The 26007-nt window shown below is 41.8% G+C and overlaps 3 protein-coding genes across 5 annotated transcripts; all 3 read left to right on the forward strand.

Moving 5' to 3' along the window:
• Nucleotides 1–429: 429 nt before the first annotated feature.
• LOC148088140 (uncharacterized) lies at nt 430–21100 on the forward strand. Of its 3 annotated transcripts, none has more exons than XM_087794690.1 (2): nt 430–600; nt 20441–21100. In XM_087794690.1, exons 1-2 carry the CDS (start codon nt 506–508, stop codon nt 21096–21098), a joined length of 753 nt encoding a protein of 250 aa, XP_087650816.1. In that variant the 5' UTR covers nt 430–505; the 3' UTR covers nt 21099–21100. The 3 variants fall into 3 exon arrangements, with proteins under 3 accessions (XP_087650816.1, XP_087650815.1, XP_087650817.1); XM_087794689.1 differs by lacking the exon at nt 20441–21100 and adding an exon at nt 3113–4266; XM_087794691.1 differs by lacking the exons at nt 430–600; nt 20441–21100 and adding exons at nt 1324–1435; nt 3113–4266.
• On the forward strand, nt 18336–19607 carry LOC148088141 (uncharacterized). Its single transcript, XM_087794696.1, has 2 exons — nt 18336–18498; nt 18652–19607. Exons 1-2 carry the CDS (start codon nt 18383–18385, stop codon nt 19124–19126), a joined length of 591 nt encoding a protein of 196 aa, XP_087650822.1. The 5' UTR covers nt 18336–18382; the 3' UTR covers nt 19127–19607.
• A 939-nt stretch (nt 21101–22039) lies between the features above and the next one.
• On the forward strand, nt 22040–24440 carry LOC148088142 (uncharacterized). Its single transcript, XM_087794695.1, has 3 exons — nt 22040–22117; nt 22716–23183; nt 23338–24440. The coding sequence occupies exons 2-3, from the start codon at nt 22735–22737 to the stop codon at nt 23621–23623; spliced, it is 735 nt and encodes a 244-aa protein (XP_087650821.1). The 5' UTR covers nt 22040–22117; nt 22716–22734; the 3' UTR covers nt 23624–24440.
• Nucleotides 24441–26007: the final 1567 nt, after the last annotated feature.

The raw sequence follows: 26007 nt of genomic DNA on the forward strand, positions 1-26007 counted from the left end.
TGATATAATTTTGAATTTACCCCATAGAAGTTTAAGATAGATTTCCGCTATAGCGCTATTAACACAATTTAAATTAGTTAATTCGTATTGTTGGTTAAAATAAATAAATGGAAACATAATTAATATTAATAAATTATATAATCATTTAGTCCAAAGAAAATAGAACAGAATTGCATCAGGTTGAATAAATACAACATAAAACATTATTACAGTTAATTTATTGCGTGACAAAAACAATTTTCAAGTTGTCTCAAACTATCTGGTAGCGTTCAGCTTCTTTACCGTAAGCTTAGCAATAGACGCGCAAGATTTATTCAGCGCGGGCTGACGTGACGGTGGTTCGCTGACTGCGGGCTCACGTGATGGCAGTCTTCCCGCCTGGGGTCGTGTCAAAATGAAACTAAAAGTGAAAGCATCTAGAATCTCATACGAACTTACGACGTGCGTGTTTTCCCTTAACACGACTGAAGAAGTCACACAAGAGGTGAGCTCTCTGTGACATCCAATGATTCCTCAGCCACGAATGCCCGTGAAGAAGAAGGACTTCATGCACAGCGATCAGCCCGGATCTGAGAGACGTTGCACCAGTTCCGGCTCTAGGTCAGTTTCGAGGGGTAGCACCGATTATGATTTCATTCTGAGGGTAATGGTGGCGGGACTAGATAAACTTCTGCTTCTCACGCTTTTCCATTTCGGGACATGCATGTAATATGTGAACTACGATGAAGTGCTGATGATTTAAACTGTCATGCCTGAAATAAACTATTTTCATTCATTCATTCATTCAGACAGAGAAATATCGTTGCATGTTCAATTTTAACTAAATAATTTAATTTACAGCTTTAATTGTTATTAAGAGTTTTTGTTACTAGTTAAATGTTATGAATGGTCATTAAAAAGACAGGCTTGCTATCATTGGTTATAAGATGAAGGGGGCGCTATTTGTGGCTTTTGCTGATTTTAAAACATTTGATACATTTAACGAACAAAATCATGAAACATAATTAATAATTCATTAACCAGATGACGAATTTAGTGGTTTTTTTTATTTATTGATCCACTTTTATTGTTCGAAGGGTTGTTTCGACGTATTTCGATAGTTTCACTATTTTCTTCTTAAAAAATAAAATAAAATATTGGCCAGTACGGTGATCGAACCCGCGACCTTGGCGTTATTAGCACCACGCTCTAACCAACTGAGCTAACCGGCCTCGTCCCTAAAAGTATGACGTCATCACAACTGTCGATTTTATTCACGTCTGCCCCCTTTAGAAAAGTAACATTCACGACAGATGTGTGTCTGGAACGAGTGTTGAACTTTTTGGCAGCACCAACCAACTGTACTAACCGGTCATACCAGTATGACGTCACGTTCCTCCAAAACGAAAGTTTGGGATTTATCTCCAACTCTTCCGGATATTTCACGCTTTTAAAGGTACGTTTTTTTTTTAATAAACAAGACTGAAGAAGTCACGATAGACTGCAGTTAGTGAGCAAACATTATATTTCTCAGTTGTTAACGTTTAAAATGAACAAAGCTGTGGCGTAAATAACAACGGAATGTATGAATCGTTCTGATCTAAAACTGTACATTTGTCTACGTTTTAATCTTCTTACCGTCTTTCAAAAATTAATAAAACACCGTTTACAGTGAGAACATGTGACACAAATATGGCTGCTGTGGAATGAAAAACGATTTGGTCTTGAAACAAATAAACAAAATGAAATAAGTTCGCAAAATCTACAACTACTTGAACAAACTTTGAAAGTAATTAAAAAAACAAGTAAACGTATATTTCCAGAAATACATGTACAAAATGTAACGTACAAACTCTGAAGTATCTGCAGTTCATTTTTTTTCTCTCACAAATGTCTGTAAATATGTTTCAGTTATTCAATTTGTTTCAGGATCGATTCATTGGTTACGGAGTTTGTACATTTATTGTAATGTTTGGCAGACCCAGCTGCAGGAAAAAAAAAAGGGGGGGCATTACATTTTTTCAGGGGGGCAAACTTTTCAACCTAAACGTATTGGCTTCAGGCTGAACAATGGCTCTGGGAGTACTCACACAGTACAGAGAAATAATAAAATAACTAAAAAGTGACGGTTGATCCCAAAATCAAAAAAAAAAAACTAACAACCAACATCAAAGTTTAGTGCTGTGTCCATGTATTAAACTAAAGCACCACAGCTTCACTTCTACTAAAAACATAAGCACCGAAGTCAACCTGAACACTGGATTGAACAATCAAATACGTTTTCATCTCATTGAATAAAATCATGTTAGGTGAACTGGACCTTTTGATGAAGCCCAGTTGCTGATAAATGTGTTTTTTTAAAGGGCACCAAATGACCATCATGCAATATAGGCTATTTAGTAATTCTACAGGAGCCTTGTTTTAAAAGGTACAATAAAAACAATATTGAACTTTTACCGAGCCCAAGTCCAAGGCAGGTACCTGTCTTGGTGGGTTCAACCTAACCTTGTTACTTTTTCTTATCAGGGTGTTACGGATGTCCATACTAAAAACCAGAACCAATTACTGACTCTATAATAAACTGTAACCATTAATGTCAAATGATAACAATAACTGTAGTGGAACCTAATGACCACTTGGATGTGCTGTTCTTGACATTGATGGATGTGTGTTGAGAGATCGAAGACGATAATAAACGAACACATTTTGAATCCCGGATTTCTGTTAGCGTTCTGTTGTGTGTTCTCACATGAAAATAACTAAAGAGTTGAGCTACAACACTGTACATTTACATCACCTGTAATAGGCGTAACAGCGCTTTGGCTTCGTTCGACAGGGCAGAGGGTTGACCACTCTTATGTAAAAAAAACTAGCTTCCTGCCAGGGCGGGCACGGCTCAGCCTCGGGGCGGGCACGGCCCCCCAATGCCTGCCCATGCCGCCGGGTCTGATGTTTGGTCAGTTTGTGTATTGTCTATTTCAATAGTTTGTCACTTGTGTTTTGCTCTTCCCAGCCACAGTGTACCAGGTGTGACCCACAAGAGAATTTCAAATAAAAAACAAAGAGTAAGGAGTGTCAATAATTAAAGGGACGTACGAAAACAAATGTTTTGTTCTCATGCTCTGCTTTACAGAACCAACATGTCGGTCCACTTCTCTGGATGGGAAACAACCGATGAAGGAGCGCCCCCTGCTGGTGGCGAGCTGGAGTCTTCGCAGACTCCTACCGACAGAGGACTTTACACCATGTTTCACGGAACCAGCGTGTCCAGTGCGCGCCTCATCATCTCCGATGGTTTCCGACAGTCTCAAAAGGGCATGCTGGGAAAGGGGGTGTACGTGAGTCGTGACAGGAAGAAGGCCAACGGCTACCCCAAAAGCAGCGGCCATACGGAGCGGGTGGTGCTGCAGGTGCAGGTGCGAGTGGGCCGGGTCAAGTCCATCAACAGGGACCATCATCCACTGCAGTACACTTGGCACGACCATGGCTACGACACGGCGTGGGTGCCGCCCAGGTGCGGCTTGTCTGCGGTGCGCAGTGGCCTGGAGGAGGACTGCGTGTTCGACCCGGACAGGGTGAGGGTGGTGGCGGTGGTGAAGGCTCCGGACGACACCGTCATGACGGAGCTGCAGGAGCTCCTGGGACGGGCGTCCGGAGGTCCAGGAGTCGGTCCTCCCGACGACTGTTCCCTTTGTCGGAGAGGAACCCGGCAGGGATCTGAACACGTCGTCCAGCGGTGCTGGAGCTGTGGTCGGGACATTTGTATCTTCATGCACAAACACTTCTGTCAAGCTCAGGGTCGACAGCTTCCCATCATGCACCTCACTTCCGTGGGCTATTCTGGTGTTTAGAATGTGAGCTCCATTGACTTATGCTGTGTTTCTACTTGAAAACTATGACAATGACTTCTCTTGGTGGAGATTCAAACTCTGTCGCTGTGGAGCTCACTTGGTTGCTTTGATTGGTTGATCAGGATAAACCTGCTGCGTTCAAGTTTGATGAAGGGAACACATCAGTGTCTGGTGGAGGAAGTTGACTTCATCTTGGACCGGCTATAGAAATACATTTTCACTTATTGTCATATTGTGCTTTTGAGAAAATAAATATTTGTGAGGCAGTGATAAGTATTTGTTGACTATATTTGTATTAATTAAATACATCTGTCCATCAAAATGTAGTGCCACAATGCAGAACTATTACCTTAAAAGTACCTAACGTGTGTGATTAAATACAAAAATAAACATTCCGGTTGTTAACAAGCCTCCATCCATCCATCTGTCCAACTTAATGTAAACAACACGAGCCAGTTAGAAAAAGAAATCAGCATAAATCTGGTGAATAAAGAAATTAAAAGTGATTTGAGTGTCCGTCCTCGATATCCTGCTTCTTCAATACGACCTCTGCCCTCAGCCCACCTTCACCTGTTGCAGCCGCTCGAGAGACCACCAGGGTCATCATAGACGGTCTGGTTTCTACCATCTCCTGCAGAGGGTCGTCCACCTTCAACGTACGCCATTATGGTGGAATACATTGACTTAAGAGAAGACAAAATAGGATCCTGGAAATAATGACAACGCTATAAAAAGAAACGCCCTTTAAATATATGCGCTCAGACCGGATTCTTTAAAGGGAGGAGGATCAAACTACAAGAGTTCTTCGCAAACGAAAGCAATTTGTGAAACAACGCCCCAGAGAACGACAGGTAAGGAACCTTTTATTCATATTTAACACCTACTTCAGGGACTTTTCTGAGAAGTACTGTATCTTCTCGTCTTAGATTTATGGCTAAGATTTGGATGTTATATTTATAATTTAAGGTTTAGATTTTGATAGGTATATATATTTAACATATACACACTTAGATATAGATCTAAGATGAAAACATTTAGATGTACATTTCATATTTAGATATAGATTTAGGGTTAAGATTTGGATTAATGGTTTTGGTTTCACATTTAATTGCAATGTAAGAAATATTTTCAAAAATCATGTCAACGTTGCTAAATCGTACTGTTTTATACTTTACCTGGTGCCACCCTCCTGACATAACAACTTCTACAGGTGTTTGGTTTTTTAAATATTTATGCAAATAGGGATTTTAGGGGGACATGATTTTGAGGACATACATAAAAGGCAACATTGACTGGAGAGGTTAGAATTCTACACCAAATAAAATTGGGGAAAAAAAAGAAGCAGTATATTCGAATAAGTGCTTTGAAATCTAAACATAACAGCTACTTACACCATGTATCATGGCACTAGCATCGACTGTGCCAGGTCCATTATTGACAATGGCTTCAGGAAGTCAACCAAGGGCATGCTGGGAAGAGGTGTGTACGTGAGCCGAGACCCACTAAAGGCTTCGCGGTACCCACTTAATTTAAATCCTTCCGAGGGTGTGGTTCTGAAGCTGTGTGTTAAAGTTGGTCGTGTCAAATGCATCGATGTCGACAACCACCCAATGCAGTTCACTTGGCATGAGCACGGTTACGACATGGCCTGGGTGCCCCCCAACTGTGGCATGACCTGTTTGCCCTTTGGCCTGGGGGAGGACTGTGTGTTTGACCCCAAGAGAATCACAGTCATTGGTCGAGAGAGCACCTCTGGACAGTCTCGAGGAGCTGCATCAACGTGTTGAAGAAGGAAATTAAATATTTACTACATTATTTACCGTTGTCACTCAAATAATAAATCGAAATGAAATAAATTAAATCTTGACTCGTACAGAAAATTGTTTTTTGCTGGCTGCGTCCAGCAACAAATGAACAAACTGTTTGTATTCAAGTGTGTCATGCTCTTAGCTTTCAAATAAAAAGGCAGCAAGAAGCGAAGAACATCAGTGATTTGGGAAGTCATCAGAAGTGCCTCAACTCCTTCCTGGTGGTGAATCTGGATTCTGACCGTTAGTTATTCTAACACTTGCCTCTGTTCTCATTCCGATTGTCCAGGAGAAAATCCCTGACAAGAATAACAAGGGGTTGATAAAGTTTCAAATAAGTTTATCATTTGGCATTGAGACACCCGTAGAACAAATGCAAATTCAAATTTAGTCTTGAAACAGTTGACAAACACTGAAACTAGAAATGTAAAACTAATTAAAGAACCATGAAATAAATGTACAGTATATTTACCGAAATACATGTACAAACAGATATTTGTATAACAGATCAAGTCAACAAACGAGTGTTTGAACCCGCAACCTTCTAGTAGCACCAACCAACTGCCAGAAGTCAGAATAATCTCCAACTTCGCTGAATAGTTCACTCATTTAAGGTCAATAAACAAGACTGAGAAAAAGTCACACTAGAATTACAAGCAGGTGAATATTATATTTCTCAGGGGTTGATACAGTTTAAAATATAAAATAAGTTGTTAGATTAAAAAGTATTATACACTATACGTATACGCCATACTTAAATTAATGCTAAAAGATAATGAAAATATAAAGTATAAATTACTAGCTTCATCTAAGAGCTTAAACATTTAAACTTTATCATTAAAGGCGCCGACGAGGACGGCTGCCTCTCCAGTAGCTCCGCAGTAATATCTATAACTTTCGGTTTTTATTAATTTTTTTTACTATCATTTTTTAAATGGATACTTTTGAACATGGAGAGAATTGTCTCGTTTACTCAAGAGAGGATCTACTGTCGCTGAAGTCAATGGCACGGGCTGGAGATCGCCACGAGATCCCGATCGAACTTCAGCGCCGCTACCGAGGCTGTAGAGCAGGGAAGAGGCTAAAGGCTAAGCTAACGGACAATCGGAGACGTCACAGACCATCGATCCCGATGGGGAACGTCAATTCACTGACAAATAAGATCGATGAGCTGTCTGCCCTCAACAACCAGCAGATCTACAGAGAGAGCAGCTTGTTGATCTTCACGGAGACGTGGCTCACGCAGCTGACTCCGGACGCACATGTGGACCTGCCAGGTTTCAGCACCGTCAGAGCGGACACAGATACACATGCCTGTGGGAAGCGCAGAGGAGGAGGTCTGATCATGTACGTGAATAAACGCTGGTGTAGCCCGGGACACGTTACTATGAAGAAAGTCTTGTGTTGTCAAGATTTAGAACTGTTCGTCCATATTATCTACCGCGTTAGTTCAGTCACGTGATTGCGCTGTGTGTTTACATTCCTCCGAGCGCTGCGGCTGCATCTGCCTGTGAGAAGATCCACACAATGACAGCTCGACCTCAGAATCAACATCCTGACGTGTTTATCATCATCTCTGGAGACTTTCTTCATGCCAACCTGGACTCTACTCTGCCTACTTTCCATCAGGCACAGTGGATTGTCCCACCAAGAATAACAGGACAATTGACCTTCTTTATTCCAACTTGAAGGACGCGTACAGAGCCAAACCTCTCCCTCCACTTGGAAGGTCCGATCATAACCTAGTCCACCTTCAGTCACAGTACATTCCTCTGGTGCAGAGACAGACTGTGACCACTAAGACAAACAGAAAGTGGACACCAGCTGTGGAGGACGCCATCAGAGACCGCTTTGAAACAACAGACTGGGATGTGCTGCTGAGTTCTCATGGTGAGGACATCGAGGGACAGACACTTTGTCTAACGGACTATTTAAATTTCTGCTTGGACGTTGTCGCCCCTACTAAGACTGTCCGCTGTAACCCTAATAATAAACCGTGGGTAACAAAGGAGGTCAAGGATGTCCTAAATAGGAAGAAAGTGGCTTTCAGGAGCAGGGACAGGGACGCCATGAGATCAGCTCAGCAGGAGGTGAAGCGATGCTTGAGGGAGGCAAAGGACACCTACAGGAGGAGGTTGGAGGAGAAGCTGAGCCGAGAAGAAATAAGAGAGGTCTGGGATGGTGTTAAAACCATCACTGGACACAAGACCAAGGCCTCTCTGACTGCAGTGGACACGGTGGAGGAGGCAAATGGACTAAACAACTTTTTCAACAGGTTTGAGCAGGTCACCTCACCCTCACTGCTGCCCGCCTCAGGACCTGCCCCACCTTCTTGTGCCCCCCCCCCCGGCTCCACACAACCACTTCCCAGCTTCACCTCACTCCAGGTACAGGATGTACTTTGCAGGATTCGTCCAGGGAAGGCTGCTGGTCCTGATAAGGTGTCTCCTCCACTGCTAAAGACCTGCGCTGCTGAACTAGCTGAGCCACTCCAGCATGTCTTCAACCTCAGTCTACGGCTGGGGAAAGTACCAACTCTGTGGAAGAATTCCTGTATTCCTATATTTACAGGTGGTCCAGTCCCAAAAAAGATCCGACCGAGCGTGCTGAACGATTACAGACCGGTGGCACTGACTTCGCAACTGATGAAGACACTGGAGCGGCTGGTCCTCAAACATCTTAGGCCACAAGTCCAGCATGCGCAAGACCCCCTGCAGTTTGCCTACCAGCCAGCAGTTGGTGTGGAAGATGCCATCCTTCACTTCCTGCATCGGACCTACTCCCACCTGGATAAAGGAAGCGGTTCAGTGAGGATCCTGTTCCTGGACTTTTCTAGTGCCTTCAACACTATCCAGCCCACTCTGCTGCAGGACAAATTGACACAGCTGCATGTGGACCCAGGTCTGGTCTCCTGGATTACGGATTATCTTCCTGATCGACCACAGTATGTCAGGCTGAAGGACATCACGTCTGACACTGTGGTGTGCAGTACAGGAGCACCTCAGGGGACAGTACTGGCCCCTCTCCTCTTCACCATCTACACCTCAGACTTCTGCTACAACTCAGAGACTCTGCTGGGAGGTCCAGGACAAAGCCACGTCCAGTGTCCATCAGAGGTGACGAGGTGGAGATAGTTGACAACTATAAGTACCTCGGCGTGTGGCTGGATAGTAAACTGGACTGGTCCTGCAACACAGACCATGTATATAAGAAAGTTCAGAGTAGACTGTACTTTCTGAGGAGGCTTCGATCATTTAACATCTGCAAGAAGCTCCTCTGCATGTTCTACCAGTCTGTGGTGGCCAGTGTCCTGTTCTATGCTGTGGTGTGTTGGGGTGGAAATGTGTCCAAGAGAAGTATCAACAGGTTGGACAGGTTGATCAGGAGGGCTGGCTCTGTGGTTGGATTGAAGCTGGACTCACTGGTGACAGTTGCTGAGAGGAGATCATTGAAAAAAATACTGTCCATCATGGATGATGACAGTCATCCTCTGAACACTGTCATCAGTGAGCAGAAAAGCAGAATGAGTGCACGAATGCTCCTACCCAGGTGCAGAACAAATAGACTCAAGGATTCATTCATTCCTCGGGCTATTAAATTGTACAATTCTGAGTTCGGGGGCAGGAGTGCAGTGAAAGTATCTGGATGTTCTGTTCTATGTTAGTCTTTGTATCCTTTGTCTTTGTTGTTTTTCTTTGATCTATGTTCTTTGTCTTTATCTTTAGACTTAGATTGTGTAATTGTGTTCTTTCTCTTTATTTCTCTTGTTCTTATTTTATTTTGATTTATTTTTTATTTTTTATAAAAAATTGCTGTATGTATTGGCTACTGGAAAAAAACAATTTCCAGTAGCCAATATCAATGATCAATAAAGTTTTACCTTACCTTAATTGATTCGTTCCTTTCTCAGTTCAGCTGAACTCACTCAGCCGCGATCGTGCCGATGGGAGGATTCTATGACGATGATTATCATGATATGATTCTATGATTCTATGACTCGCTGAATCCTCGGCGTCAGCGAACGACGCAGCCAGCTACTCGTGGGTGCGGGGGGAGGGAGAGAGGGACTTCGCTACAGAACATTTAGTTTTTAAGGATTCCTTATTTTAATATTTGTTTTTACTTAAACGAGGCCTTTTTAATTTATTGTTGATTGCATTTAAGTGTATATTACATTTTAGTATTATTATTATTGTTGTTTCTTTTTAGTGCAATAAAACATTTAACAACCAAGACATTTAGTCACACTTTATTTGTTTATTGGACAGGCTGGAAACACACACACAGTGTTTTTAAAAATAATATAATTTCTACTACAGCTGCAATGTTTGTTTGTGAACGTCTACACAGAAGAGACTGTCACATTAGGCTGCTACTGAACGAGGATTCTCATCAGGTGATTCGCGCGACAGGGATTCGTTCAGTGACGAGGATTCTCATCCGGGGATTCGAGAAAGATTTGTTCAGTGAATGAACGAGGATTCTCATCCGGGGATTCGCGCGACAGGGATTCGTTCAGTGAAGAGGATTCTCATCCGGGGATTCGAGAAAGATTCGTTCAGTGAATGAACGAGGATTCTCATCCGGGGATTCGCGCGACAGGGATTCGTTCAGTGAAGAGGATTCTCATCCGGGGATTCGAGAAAGATTCGTTCAGTGAATGAACGAGGATTCTCATCCGGGGATTCGAGAAAGATTTGTTCAGTGAAGAGGATTCTCTTCTGGTGATTCGCGTGACAGGGATCCGTTCAGTGAACGAGGATTCATGTTCGGCTGTGAACACACCCCAAGATCTTTTCTATTTGCTAATTCCTCACGAATGTCACTGGTCCTTGTCCGTGAACGCCCCGGGCTTCTTTTTTTTTTTTGCATTGTCCCTCAAGTGCAGTGAATGTGAACCTCGGGTCTGAATCATTAAACCTAGTAACGGATTGTTTGGCTGCGTTCTGGAAGTAGAAGAAATTGCAGTCAGGGCTCCATAAGCACCGAGTTAGTGATTTGGTGAATGAACGAACTGAACGAATCTTTTGAACTAATCATTTTAGTGAACTGATTCTAGTGATTCAGTACACTCAAAAGAACTGTCGATCCCATCACTAACACAGAGCATGCACGCACATGCTAGACACGCCCCCAACCACGCAACATCCACCTGCATAATGAGTAACGCTGGTTGGTAACACTACCCCCACTCTGGATGATAATTAAACCCTTAATATCACTCCAGGACATAATACATATTATAGACAGGACATGTGACATCACACTTGCAAACATTCACACAATACTCATTCCGACCCCTAGGGTCCGTCAGTGGGCTATTCTAAGTGGGAGAAAACCTATTATGAGAATGATCGACATCTAGTGTACAAAGCAAAATGACTAAACCCTTGCCATTCACATGTAAATGCAACAAAGTGTCCGTAACAAATATGTGCATTACTACGGAAATAGGTAACAGTTGCTCAATTTCACTTTTTAACATTCCCGTCAATATAAGACACAAGGTATTTAGCTTTGGGTATCAATATAGTCGTATCAAAAACATGTACATGCCCTGAAATCCTCAATTACCACACAAAAGGTAATTTAGTAAACCTTTAAGCTCTTTTTTTCCTTTTTAACAATATCAGAAAGGAAAATTCTTCTTACTCTTATCATCATATAACTGTGATAAAGATAACATATCAATACACATTTTAACAGACAACGATTGTAAACAATGTAACAGTGTTTTTTTTTCCTTTCGACCTGAGTAGGGCAGCGATCCGCCTACACCCATCTCAGGTGATCATCACCCCGCCTTCAGTGACTCAGCCAGTCACCAAACATGTCTGGAGCTCTGCGCACCCTTTGTGGTCGCCGAGGAAGGGGTGCAGCACGCACCAGTGGGCAGCTGGCTAGTCTCTCTCCCTGATGTTCGTCGTTGGCCTCCCCTTATAATATAACATCATCCCTCATGTTGTACCAATAATATCTGGTTTTAAGGCGTGCTAGTGTTCTCTCTGCTCCAAAGTGGCCACCTACAGGTCCTTCATGCATCTGCTCCATCACTGGTTTGCGGCAAGCATGGGGCAGCAAGATCTGTGAATATTGAACCTTCCCTTCGGTGCAATAAAACTTCCTCAAAAGTACTCCATCCCTCTTATACAGCCTTTTCCATTGCGCCCAGTAGGCTTTTGTAGCGGGGCTGCAGGCTGCTATGTTAGCCCAAGGCAGCCCAACGCTTCCATCTTCTATCCACTCCAACACTGGTGCTATATCTGGATCCGACCTCTGAGCCGTGTTGAGGTGCTCGCAGGTCCAACCTCCGAACAATTCACTTTGAGCTGTCTCACTAACTTTGTGAATGGTTGGGTGATTGTCAACCACCCTGCAGCTGCTGACTCCACTGTGCCCTACCCCCACTATCACTGGCCCCAGTTCTGCAACCCTACTGCCAACCCAGCCTTCAGGCTCCACTACCCCCACTGGCGGTTGCTCTGTGGTACCTGCAATAGCAACTGACTTCTCTATGTCACTAGTTAGGTTGCACTGTACCTCTTTATGCCGATACTGGACACTGTTGATGGTAGGGTCTGGTATTGTACATGGACATGCGCTCCGACACGGTTTCCTTGAAAGTGCATCTGCATTTCGGTGTTTTTTCCCCGGCCGGTGGACCACACAGAAGTTGTATTCAGCGAGCTTTTCCAACCAATGAGCAAGCTGACTTTCCGGCTCCCTTAACCTGGTCAACCATCTCAGGCTGCTGTGGTCGGTGCGGATGGTAAAGGGTCGGCCCAGCAGGTACTGTCTGAAATGGGAAGTGAACCCGACCACTGCTAAAAGTTCTCGTCTCGTTGTGCAGTAATTCTGCTCTGTAGTCGTCAACCTTCTGCTTCCATATGCCAAGACTCTCTCCTCACCACCCTGCACTTGAGACAGGACAGCTCCTTTCCCCCAGTCACTGGCATCAGTGTCAACGAACAGTTCACCTTCATCGAGCGGATAGCCCAGAATAGGAGCCGAAGTCAGTCGCTGCTTGAGTTCTTCAAATGCCTCCTGACATTCTTCTGTCCATCTGTAGTGAACATACTTTTTGGTGAGTTCGTGGAGCGGCTGGGCTATTGTTGCAAAGTCTGCCACAAAACGCCGATAGTAGGAGGCCAGACCAACAAACTGCTGGACTTCATGGACATTCCTTGGTACAGGCCAGTCCTTCACTTGTTTGATCTTCTGGGGGTCAGTAGCTACTCCCTTAGCAGAGAACACATGACCTAAGTAGACAACTTTCTCCCGAAACAAACAACACTTGGAAGGTTTAAGCTTTAAGTTTGCTTCCCGCAACCTAGCAAACACCTGGCCTAACCGCTCCAGCATTTGAGCGCTGTCCCGTCCCAAAACAATTATGTCATCGAGGTAGACAAGGCAGGTCTCCCATTGTAGTCCAACTAAGACACGGTCCAAAAGTCTCTGAAACGTGGCGGGCGCATTGCTGGTCCGATGATATTTGTTTGTCCCTGGCCATTCTGCGTGGTGGTTGTTTTACAGGTGGTCCAGGAATTGTCAAAATGTTGTGATGGACAATGCTAGTACGGCCAAGATCAGTGGGGCTGGAAGAGAACACCTCACTGTAAGACTTTAGGACTGGAGGACCCCCGCCACGGTCCCTCTCTTCAAAGTTACAGGTGTGGCACTTGCGTTGAAAACGCGAATGGGGACGCTGGTGGACTGCTGCGGCTTCACGACGACCCGGGCCTTCTCAATGAAACCCTGGGTGGGACTTAACATCATGTCTCTACCAATAGCATGGCCCAAACGGGAAGCACCGGGGACAACGTACTCCCATCCTGGTTCCAACACAGTCGTGCGTGCCACCCTGACAAGATGAGACTTGGTTTGTTGACTAAAACCATAGCGGGGAACTGTCTCAAAGAAGAGCGTTATCACCTGGCGGCAATAGTCGAGGAGAGCCGCAAGAAAGGGTGATCCAGTATGACTTTAGTACTTTGAACTGTATCGACCATGATAAAGTTCACCTGGGTAACCGTGCTTCCTGTCTGCACAGGGATGATAACTTCTCCCAGGACGGGTAGTCCAGCAGGTCCGATACCCTTTAAAACTTGTGCCACCGATGGCTGGAGTGGGGGCCTAATGTCTAAGGGAATGGAGTTAAAATGATGAAGAGGCAACACGTTTCTACGTGCTCCAGAGTCCAGCAGTGCCTGGATTTCTTGTCCATGTATCCATATTCGAACACACATCTCGCCATCTTCACTCTTTGTCACAAAGACTACTGTGGTTGGATCAAGTGCGGAGTTGAGGCCATCATTAGTGGGATGCCATGGTTGTTGGCGAGGGGAGGGGCAGTTCTTCTGAATGTGTCCCACTCCAGAGCAGTTGTGACATACCACTTCTTCCCTGCTTGTCTTTTTGTACCTGCTTCTGTTAGCCTGCCATGGTATGGAAGTTTTTGGTTTCCTCTGCAGTGTTTCAGCGAGCATCCTTGGTGCCCTCTCAGGCTCCTCATTCATCACGATGCCGGTTACCGCAGCATCGCAATTCTGGTCGCTGGTGCAACAGAGCCACGACCCCTTGACGCATCATTTTATGTGACGGCCCTGGCAGCTCTCCAGGTGGCTTCATATAATCAACGTCCTCTTCAACTTCAACATTTTTTATATCCGACAGAAAAGGGTTATTGCTTACTCCCGGTGTCCTCATTTTGAAATATGTCCATCCGGTGATTTGATTCGCGTCGTCACCGCGGGCCGCCATCTTGTCACTATATCCGCTTAAAAGTTCATATTTCCTCTTTTCTCTCGGTGAAACTCCGGTCTTCATGTACAGAACTATCCTGGACGAGACCCCAGTGTTACCGTTCCAGCCTTCTGGCGTCTTGACCGTGGTTAAGACCCGCTGGTTTCCTAAACTAAGTTGTCAACTTAGCTGGCTCGTTCGACGGTGGTAACTTGATGTCCGTATAGCTATATATAATCAATGGTTTTTACTTCTAATAGTATTTTCCCGGACAAATGTGCATGTGCGGCTTCGCTGCTCGCCTCCTCACCAACACAACACAGAGCACGCATGCACGCACATGCTAGACACGCCACCAACCTCTCAACATCCGCCTGCATAATAGTAACGCTGGTTGGTAACAAAGGTCATTTCAAAATCAAAATCAAAACTGAAAGCAAGATCTACAATCTTCTACGAACATATGACGTGAGTGTTTTCCCTTAACACGACTGAAGAAGTTACAAGAGACCTCAATAAAAAGTAAGTGAATATTATATTTCTTAGTGGTTGATATGAAGTTTAAAATAAGTTGATCACAACTGTGGCGTTGAGACGCCAGTAGATCAAATATAAAAGTTAACAACTGAATGTATCAACTGATCCAAACTATAAATTTGTCAACACTTAAAATTTTTTTTGTATTGACTGACATGCGAAATAAGATCAATGTCAACAGTTTACAGGGAGAATATGTGATACAAAAACGGTGAAAAACTGATTAAGGCTCGATTCCAATTCTCAGTTTGAGCACTACCACTAGGCCCTAACACTACGTTTGCGCGTGCCCGCGAGGTGTAGTGGATTCCCAATTCTACTTTCGGCGTAGGGATAGTGATCAAGGTAGTGCCAGGTCTCCCTACAAGAGGTAGTGATGTCGGAGGCACACTTCGCAACCGAGTGCTGACGGAGAGGGAACAATGGCGAGCAACACAGTACATAAATGTGAGTATTCTTGCTTTAAAACTAGTGTTTCTTTATAAAATCCATGTGAAAGCATTGTTTTTACTGATATTCCATGTTGATAAAATATAAACACACGGTGAAGATGCTAACGTTAGCAATTGTTTGTTCATAAACCCTTGAGTATGCATTATTTCGACGATATTTCATGCTAATAGACTTTTAAGTTGTTAACTTTTAACAGTGAAGACGTTAGTTGTTTGTGTATTTCATGTGAAAAGTATTATTTCTTGCATATAAAAAAGATGTTTAATTCGACGCTAATTAAGCATTGTTTTCAACGATATTTCATGTTAAAAAACGTTTAAGAGTAACAGTAAAGATGCTATTGTTTGTATTTAATGTGAAAAGTATTATTTCTTGCACATAAAAACAATGTTTAATTCGACACTAATTAAGCATTGTTTTCAATGATATATGATATATGATATTTCATATCATATATTTCATAATACACTTTTAAGAGAAACAGTGAAGATGCCATTGTTTGTGTATTTCATTAAAGCAAAGTATTTTATGTAAATCATGTGTATTTGTGAAGACAACACTTGTCTTAACAGTTTACCACACATCACTCATAAAAGCAACACAATTGATAATTTCCAGATTATTTGAATGTCTGGATTACAATGTCATTGTTGCCATGTTCTCCAGGATGATGCAGAATGCCCCAAACCGGGTCCAGCACGTCTGGATTCTGTCACAGGTCTCCCAGTTTCAAGCCCTGCAACACCCTTACGGTACGATTAGGCAGCAAAGGAGGCATGAAGAGCAACAAAAAAATCTGTCTTAGAAAGTAAAGACAAAATGTAGATGGACTTTCTTTTTTTGAGTTTTCTTCGATATATTTAAGCATTATTTTGTTTAAGCACTATTGTTGTTTAGGTGTTGCACTTTATTTTGGTTCTGCATGTTAAATGTGTCAGATTGTTTGGTCAAATACAAGATTTGTTTTTACAAGTTCTAGTGTTGTCATTCCTAAATACACATTTACATTCATACTGGTACAATAAATACAAATACAAATGTTAGATTATAAACATTTTAATAAAACAAACACTTGGCGAAAATCCTGCTGTAGCTCAGTCTCCACGTTGAACCATAACCATAGTATGGGCAAGTTGAAGTTGGTTCTGCAGTACACTGAGAGATAACCAGTCTGAGGAGGAAAATTCACACACTATTAGAAATGAGCATTCAAAAAGAATAGTTTGAGTAAAAAGCTACTCAAAATAAATTCAAATTACTTCAGGTTTATGTAAGAGGGATGGTTAACATATTAACGATTGATAAACACAGCTACAATACGCTCTAAACATAGTTTACTACTGTTTTCATTCTTTTAGAAAAACAAACAGGTTAATGGAGGCTTATATTGACCATTGTTAGCTTGTAAATGCGGTCTTAAAAATTGCATACACATTAATTTACATCACAATAAGCTCCAAACTTTCTCTACCGTTTGCATCGTTTTACAAAACAACAACAAAGAAACATGTAAATAGAACGCTTTTATTAACCATTGCTAGCACGTTTAGCATTCCGCTTACAATTGTGGTCGTAAAAAGTTCATAAACCTCAAAATACATAGATTAACACAATCAGAATAAGCTCCAAACTTTAGTTCACTAACGTTTGCATCTTTTAGGAAACAACAACAAAGAAACCCGTTAAAATAGATCGCTTGTAATGACCATTTCTAGCACGTTTAAATTGTGAATTAAAAAAAAAAATTGTGGTCGGAAGAAGTTCATAAACCTCAAAATACATCGATCAACACAACCACAATAAGCTGAAAATTTAGTTCAATACCGTTTGCGTACTTTAAAAAACAAAACAAAGAAACATACATCGCTGGTAGCGTTAGCGCTTATAAAACTTATTTTCAAGGAAAAACCTACCGTGAAATTTTCTAACAGCACTTGGGATGTTTCGATGAAATCTTCTTCTCCGGATAGGTCGGCGACTTGTTGTAGATAGACAATATATAACGATATAATGCCAGGAACAAAGCCAGTGTTGTTGTTCCGAGCAGGTTCCCAGTCGCTTCTGCCGACGTCAACGGCAACGATTGATGACGTCACGTAGGGTAGGCCGTGCCCAAATCTGAAGGTTGACACGAAGGGCCTACCGGGTGGTGAAGTGGTAGTGCTAGGGATAGGGCTCAAACTAAGAATTGGAATCAAGCCTTAGTCTTAAAAAAATTAATTGAAAAAAAAATTCCAAATCGAAACACAAATGATCAAATGTTTCAATATACATATTAACCAAAGATTCAGATTTATGGTTAATAATTACATGTGCATTTTCCTTTTTTGATATTGATTTTACGTTTAGTTTCAGTTTCAGTTTATTTATTTAAAAGGACATCAATGTTTAAGATATTATTTCCCTGTGGTATATATTTGTTAAATCATGAAACATTTACTAAACAGTGCTGCTAAACTCATGTAATATGAGGAGCGTGTTTTGTTTAAAAATATGTTTTTGATCTTTTGAATATGATGATTCTAGGGAGACCTGAAGTGACCCAGAGTTTGAGTGCATACAGAAAATCAACGTCATGGACAATCCTTCCACCAGCGAAAGGTGAAATTAAAGCACTATATTTCTAGTCAAAACATAAAAGCTACTTTCGTACTGAAGTAACTTGTTCGTTTGTATTAGCTTCTCCTTACCCAGCTTCCTGCTGAAGCCCAGCCAGACACCAAAAGAAGGACGTGTGTACACCATGGCACCAGCATCAACTGTGCCAGGTCCATTATTGCCAATGGCTTCAGCCAGTCAACCAAGGGCATGCTGGGAAGAGGTGTGTACGTGAGCCGAGACCCAGAAAAGGCTTCGCGGTACCCACTTAAATCGGATCCTTCCGAGCGTGTGGTTCTGAAGCTGAGTGTTAAAGTTGGTCGTGTCAAACGCATCGATGTCGACAACCACCCAATGCAGTTCACTTGACATGAGAACGACTACGACACCGCCTGGGTGCCCCCCAACTGTGGCATGACCTGTGTGCCCTCTGGCCTGCAGGAGGACTGTGTGTTTGACCCCAAGAGAATCACAGTCATTGGTAAAGAAATGGCACCAGAGTGGGTTCTCCAGGAGCTGCAACAACGTGTGTAAGAAGAAAATACAATTTATAATCCATTATACATTTTTTTTTAATTGTAGAGTGTCACCATGTTTACTGCTCCCCTCAAATGATTTACACACGTATTAATCAAACTTAAAAGCTACTTTCATACTGATGTAATATTTTTTCTCCATCTCAGGATGGCCTCTCAGGTGCATTCCAGACAGACACCAGAAAAAAAGGGCGTGTACACCATGTATCATGGCACCAGTGTAAGCAATGCCATGTCCATTATTGCCAATGGCTTTGTGCAGTCGACCAACGGCATGCTGGGAAGAGGTGTGTATCTGAGCCCAAACTCAGAAGACGCTTCACAGTACCCAATTTCCTTGGTTCCTTCCGAGCGTGTGGTTCTGAAGCTGAGTGTTAAAGTTGGTCGTGTCAAACGCATCGATGTCGACAACCACCCAATGCAGTTCACTTGGAATGAGCATGGCTACAACACCGCCTGGGTGCCCCCCAACTGTGGCATGAGCTGTGTGCCCTCTGGTGAGGAGGTTGACTGTGTGTTTAACCCCAAGAGAATCAAAGTCATGGCTGTAGTGAAAGCACCACAGTCGGCTCTTCCAGATCTGCAAACGATCTGTCCCGCCCGTGGGGTCGACATAGAATAAATATTATGAAGAGTATAATGTACAAGGTTGTATTTTTTTTTTTTTAAATAGTTAGAGCTGTCCGATTTTTTTTCAGAGCGTGTTAAGTGAATTACATGAAATCCTTGGATATTAAGGAGAACAATGTTCCCTGGAATATATTTCAAAAGTTACAACTTGCCGCCTTTTCTATTGCTTATTTCCGTCTTATCTTACTTCAGTGTTTTACTCTCTACCGACACCACAAACAACTGCTACGTTGTACTGTAAACACCGGCAATACAAGTTTCTGTTTGTTCTTACTGAAGTTCAAAAGACAATGGCAGTGATTAAAAGTATAATTACATGTCAACATTTGAAAACAATACCAATATAAGTTGTCCACTGAATAGTTAGCGTTTTACCATCAAAACAAACCTCACAGTTGTTGGCAGACCCTGTGACATGAGTAGGTTATGATTGAATAATACAATAATGATGGACTAGTTGTTGCTAATAAAGCATTTTAACCTTGTCATCCACGCTATTTATCTTCCAATGATTTCATTCTGAGGGTAATGGTGGCGGGACTAGATAAACTTCTGCTTCTCTCGCTTTTCCATTTCGGGACATGCATGTAATATGTGAACTACGATGAAGTGTTGATGATTTAAACTGTCATGCCTGAAATAAACTATTTTCATTCATTGATTCATTCAGACGGAGAAAGATTGTTGCATGTTCAATTTTAATAAAGCTGTGGCGTAAATAACAACGGAATGTATGAATCGTTCTGATCTAAAACTGTACATTTGTCTACGTTTTAATCTTCTTATTGAGTTTCAAAAATTAATAAATCACCGTTTACAGTGAGAATATGTGACACAAATATGGCTGCTGTGAAATGAAAAACGATTTAGTCTTGAAACAAATAAACAAAATGAAAGAAGTTCGCAAAATCTACAACTACTTAAACAAACTTTGAAAGTAATTAAAAAACCAAGTAAACGTATATTTCCAGAAATACATGTACAAACCATGAATGTAACGTACAAACTCTGAAGTATCTGCAGTTCATTTTTTTTCTCTCACAAATGTCTGTAAATATGTTTCAGTTATTCAATTTGTTTCAGGATCGATTCATTGGTTACGGAGTTTGTAAATTTATTTGAATGTTTGGTCAGTTTGTGTATTTTCTATTTCAATAGTTTGTCACTTGTGTTTTGCTCTTCCCAGCCACAGTGTACCAGGTGTGACCCACAAGAGAATTTCAAATAAAAAACAAAGAGTAAGGAGTGTCAATAATCAAAGGGACGTACGAAAACAAATGTTTTGTTCTCATGCTCTGCTTTACAGAACCAACATGTCGGTCCACTTCTCTGGATGGGAAACAACAAATGAAGGAGCGCCCTCTGCTGGTGGCGAGCTGGAGTCCTCGCAGACTCCTACCGACAGAGGACTTTACACCATGTATCACGGAACCAGCGTGTCCAGTGCGCGCCTCATCATCTCCGATAGTTTCCGACAGTCTCAAAAGGGCATGCTGGGAAAGGGGGTGTACGTGAGTCGTGACAGGAAGAAGGCCGACGGCTACCCTAAAAACAGCGGCCATACGGAGCGGGTGGTGCTGCAGGTGCAAGTGCGAGTGGGCCGGGTCAAGTGCATCGACAGGGACCATCATCCACTGCAGTACACTTGGCACGACCATGGCTACGACACGGCGTGGGTGCCGCCCAGGTGCGGCTTTTCTGCGGTGCGCAGTGGCCTGGAGGAGGACTGCGTGTTCGACCCGGACAGGGTGAGGGTGGTGGCGGTGGTGAAGGCTCCGGACGACACCGTCACGATGGAGCTGCAGGAGCTCCTGGGACGGGCGTCCGGAGGTCCAGGAGTTGGTCCTCATGACGAGTGTTCTCTCTGTCGGAGAAGAACCCGGCAGGGATCTGAACACGTCGTCCAGCGGTGCTGGAGCTGTGGTCGGGACATTTGTATCTTCATGCACAAACACTTCTGTTAAGCTCAGGGCTGAAAGCTTCCCATCATGCACCTCACTTCCGTGGGCTATTCCGGTGTTTAGAATGTGAGCTCCATTGACTTATGCTGCGTTTATGTAACCAATGTGGAAAAGGTAGGGTTGATAGCAATTTACTATCAGTCCAGTAAATAAAATAATTGTGGACAGAAGCACATTCATCCACCACACACAGTAGAGAAAATAAATATTTATTTTCTCCTCTTATAAACTATTATAAAATATAAACAAAATATACTTTCACATAGTATTCAATAACCAAACAAAAGCAAAATAGCCTCCTTGGCTGGAAAATGTATTGTCTTTAAACAAAAATAATATTGTCTGTTTGAGGTGCTGGCCAGCAAAATAAAAGTGAAAAGAGGGAGTACAAATCCTGAAATGCTCAAGTTGGTCCTGGAAGTTGTTGTCGAGCAGATGGTTACTCTTCCTCCTTCGTTGACAGTCAGGAACCATCAAAGAACAGGTGAAGCTCTAAGAGTGAAAAGCGAGTGTATTCAATAGAAATGCAGGAGCGCTGGCACACACGTGTCTCAGTCTCTGAGCCGCTGAAGCATCTGAACACCACGCGTCTCGTCAGTGGAACACAGGTAAAAACAATGGCCTTCTTAAAGTGACAGTGTCTTAATGCGATACAAGCATTGAAAAGTAATAAAACATAAAACTCAAAAATAACAACTGGGTTAAATTATATTATTCCAGTTAAAATAATTGAAACATAAAACAACAAATAAACGGCTGGGTTACATCTATACTTGAAAACTATGACAATGACTTCTCTTGGTGGAGATTCAAACTCTGTCGCTGTGGAGCTCACTTGGTTGCTTTGATTGGTTGATCAGGATAAACCTGCTGCGTTCAAGTTTGATGAAGGGAAGCATCAGTGTCTGGTGCCCTTTAAATATATACGCTCAGACCGGATTCTTTAAAGGGAGGAGGATCAAACTACAAGAGTTCTTCGCAAACGAAAGCAATTTGTGAAACAACGCTCCAGAGAACGACAGGTAAGGAACCTTTTATTTATATTTAACACCTACTTCAGGGACTTTTCTGTATTACAACCAACTGCCCAACTGTTAAAAAAATGTTTTGGGAGAAAAAAAGGGAATGAATAAATAGGAGACGTACTGTATCTTCTCGTCTTAGATTTATGGCTAAGATTTGGATGTTATATTTATAAATTAACGTAGATATAGATCTAAGATGAAAACATTTAGATGTACATTTCATATTTAGAAACAGATTTAGGGTTAAGATTTGGATTAATGGTTTTGGTTTCACATTTAATTACAATGTAAGAAATATTTTCAAAAATCATGTCAACGTTGCTAAATCGTACTGTTTTATACTTAACCTGGTGCCACCCTCCTGACATAAGATAACTTCTACAGGTGTTTGGTTTTTTAAATATTTATGCAAATAGGGATTTTAGGGGGACATGATTTTGAGGACATACAGAAAAGGCAACATTGACTGGAGAGGTTAGAATTCTACACCAAATAAAATTGGTTAAAAATAAGAAACAGTATATTCGAATAAGTACTTTGAAATCTAAACATAACAGCTACTTTCATACTTAAGTAACTAGTTCATCTGTCTTAGTTCCTCCTCGCTCGGCTTCATGATGGCTTCTCAACTGCAATCCAGCCAGACACCAGAAAAAGATGGTGTGTACATCATGTATCATGGCACCAGCATCGACTGTGCAAGGTCCATTATTGCCAATGGCTTCAGGCAGTCAACCAAGGGTATGCTGGGAATAGGTGTGTACGTGAGCCGAGACCCACTAAAGGCTTCGCGGTACCCACTTGGATCGGATCCTTCCGAGCGTGTGGTTCTGAAGCTGAGTGTTAAAGTTGGTCGTGTCAAACGCATCGATGTCAACAACCACCCAATGCAGTTCACTTGGCATGAGCACGGCTACGACACCGCCTGGGTGCCCCCCAACTGTGGCATGACCTGTGTGCCCCTTGGCCTGCAGGAGGACTGTGTGTTTGACCCCAAGAGAATCAGGATCACTGACGTAGAGAGAGCACCACCGAGCGTTCTCCAGGAGCTGCAACAACGTGTGTAAGAAGAAAATACAATTTGTACTCCATTATACATTTTTTTTTAAATTGTAGAGTGTCACCATGTTTACTGCTCCCCTCAAATGATTTACACACGTATTAATCAAACTTAAAAGCTACTTTCATACTGATGTAATATTTTTTCTCCGTCTCAGGACGGCTTCTCAGGTGCATTCCAGACAGACACCAGAAAAAATGGGCGTGTACACCATGTATCATGGCACCAGTGTAAGCAATGCCATGTCCATTATTGCCAATGGCTTTGTGCAGTCGACCAACGGCATGCTGGGAAGAGGTGTGTATCTGAGCCCAAACTCAGAAGACGCTTCACAGTACCCAATTTCCTTGGTTCCTTCCGAGCGTGTGGTTCTGAAGCTGAGTGTTAAAGTTGGTCGTGTCAAACGCATCGATGTCGACAACCACCCAATGCAGTTCACTTGAAATGAGCATGGCTACAACACCGCCTGGGTGCCCCCCAACTGTGGCATGACCTGTGTGCCCTCTGGTCAGGAGGTTGACTGTGTGTTTAACCCCAAGAGAATCAAAGTCATGGCTGTAGTGAAAGCACCACAGTCAGCTCTTCCAGATCTGCAAACGATCTGTCCCGCCCGTGGGGTCGACATAGAATAAATGTTATGAAGAGTATAATGTATTTTTTTTAATTTTTTTTAAATAGTTAGAGCTGTCCGATTTTTTTCAGAGCGTGTTGAGTGAATTACATGAAATCCTTGGATATTAAGGAGAACAATGTTCCCTGGAATATATTTCAAAAGTTACAACTTGCCGCCTTTTCTATTGCTTATTTCTGTCTTATCTTATTTCAGTGTTTTACTCTCTACTGACACAACTGCTACGTTGTGCTGTAAACAATGGCAATACAAGTTTCTATTTGTTCTTGCTGAAAATGGCAGTGATTAAAAGTATAATTACATGACAACATTTGAAAACAATACCAATATAAGTTGTCCACTGAATAGATAGCGTTTTACCATCAAAACAAACCTCACAGTTGTTGGCAGACCCTGTGACACGAGTAGGTTATGATTGAATAATACAATAATGATGGACTAGTTGTTGCTAATAAAGCATTTTAACCTTGTCTTCCACGCTATTTATCTTCCATTGACCAGGTGAAATGATTAGGTATTTATGTGTGTGAAGGTAAAAGCGATTTAACTAATTTACTACACAACTATTGCTAAAACTTCGAATGAGCCCAGAAGGTTGGTCTAAATGTTTAGCCTGAACTGTGATCTAATGGGAAGAAATATACAAATCAACTTATATTTAGCCTCATGTCTCACTGCAGAATGTCTTCCATATTATTGTCAACGTATAACTTGAATCTTTTATCTTGCAGAAGGTCAAAAATATATACTCCAGAGTTGTATTACTTGTTATTTGGAATCACACACAGCATTAACATTGCTATGCATGTGTCTTAGTATAGAAAATACCAAAGTAAATACAGACGTATGGAAGTGAAAAAATAAAAAAATAAAATCACGCTGAATTTTGGGAATCAACATTTTATTGTTATTCAAATATAAATGACTGGTTCCTTTAACAATGATAAATATATTGCATGGTAAGCTTAAAAATGGGGAAAAGGAAACATGTGAAATGATTTGACGTCCAGGAAAAACAGGGAATACAACAATATATTCCTTATCATATTTTAAATAATCATGACGTCAGTTGCCATTGATAATGTTGAGGTTTATACTTATACAAATAAACACATTTGCGCTATTAATAAATTTAAAAAAGGACTTAGTAGCACACGTAGTGCTTGAGAAGACTCGTTTTTTACCCGCTTTCTGTTGACAAAAAAACACCACAAACGCACGCGCAGTCGCGCACACGCCCCCGACTACGTCACATCCACGACTCAGAATAGCCACCTTTTTAAGGAGGACCACTGGCTGCGAACACAGGGGCTTCCCGCCTGGGGTCGTGTAAAAATGAAACTAAAAGTGAAAGCATCTAGAATCTCATACGAACTTACGACGTGAGTGTTTTCCCTTAACACGACTGAAGAAGTCACACAAGACTGCACTAAAAAGTAAGTGAGTATCATATTTCTTAGTGGTTGATATGAAGTTTAAAATAAGTTGATCAGAACTGTGGCGTTGAGACGCCAGTAGATCAAATATTAAAGTGAACAACTGAATGTATCAACTGATCCAAACTATAGATTTGTCAACACTTTAAACTTTTTTGTATTGACTGACTTGCGAAATAAGATCAAAGTCAAACAGTTTACATGGAGAATATGTGATACAAAAACGGTGAAAAACTAATTTAGTCTTAAAAAATTGAATTGAAAAAAATGTCCAAATCGAAACACAAATGATCAAATGTTTCAATATACATATAAACTTAAAATTCATATTTATGGTTAATAATTAGATGTACATTTTCCTGTTTTGATATTGATTTTACTTTTAGTTTCAGTTTACTGTTTTAAAAGGACATCAATGGTTAAGATGTTATTACACTGTGGTAAATATTTGTTAAATCATGAAACATTTACTAAACAGTGCTGCTAAACTCATGTAATATGAGGAGCGTGTTTTGTTTAAAAATATGTTTTTGATCTTTTGAATATGATGATTCTAGGGAGACCTGAAGTGACCCAGAGTTTGAGTGCATACAGAAAATCAACGTCATGGACAATCCTTCCCCCAGCGAAAGGTTAAATTAAAGCAGTATATTTCTAGTCAAAACATAAAAGCTACTTTAATACTAAGGTAACTTGTTTGTTTTTCTTAGCTTCTCCTTTTTCAGCTTTATAGCTTCTCTGCTGGAGCCCGGCCAGACAC

Source organism: Callionymus lyra, chromosome 1 (genome assembly GCF_982586985.1).
Source record: "Callionymus lyra chromosome 1, fCalLyr1.hap1.1, whole genome shotgun sequence".
NCBI lineage: Eukaryota > Metazoa > Chordata > Actinopteri > Syngnathiformes > Callionymidae > Callionymus > Callionymus lyra.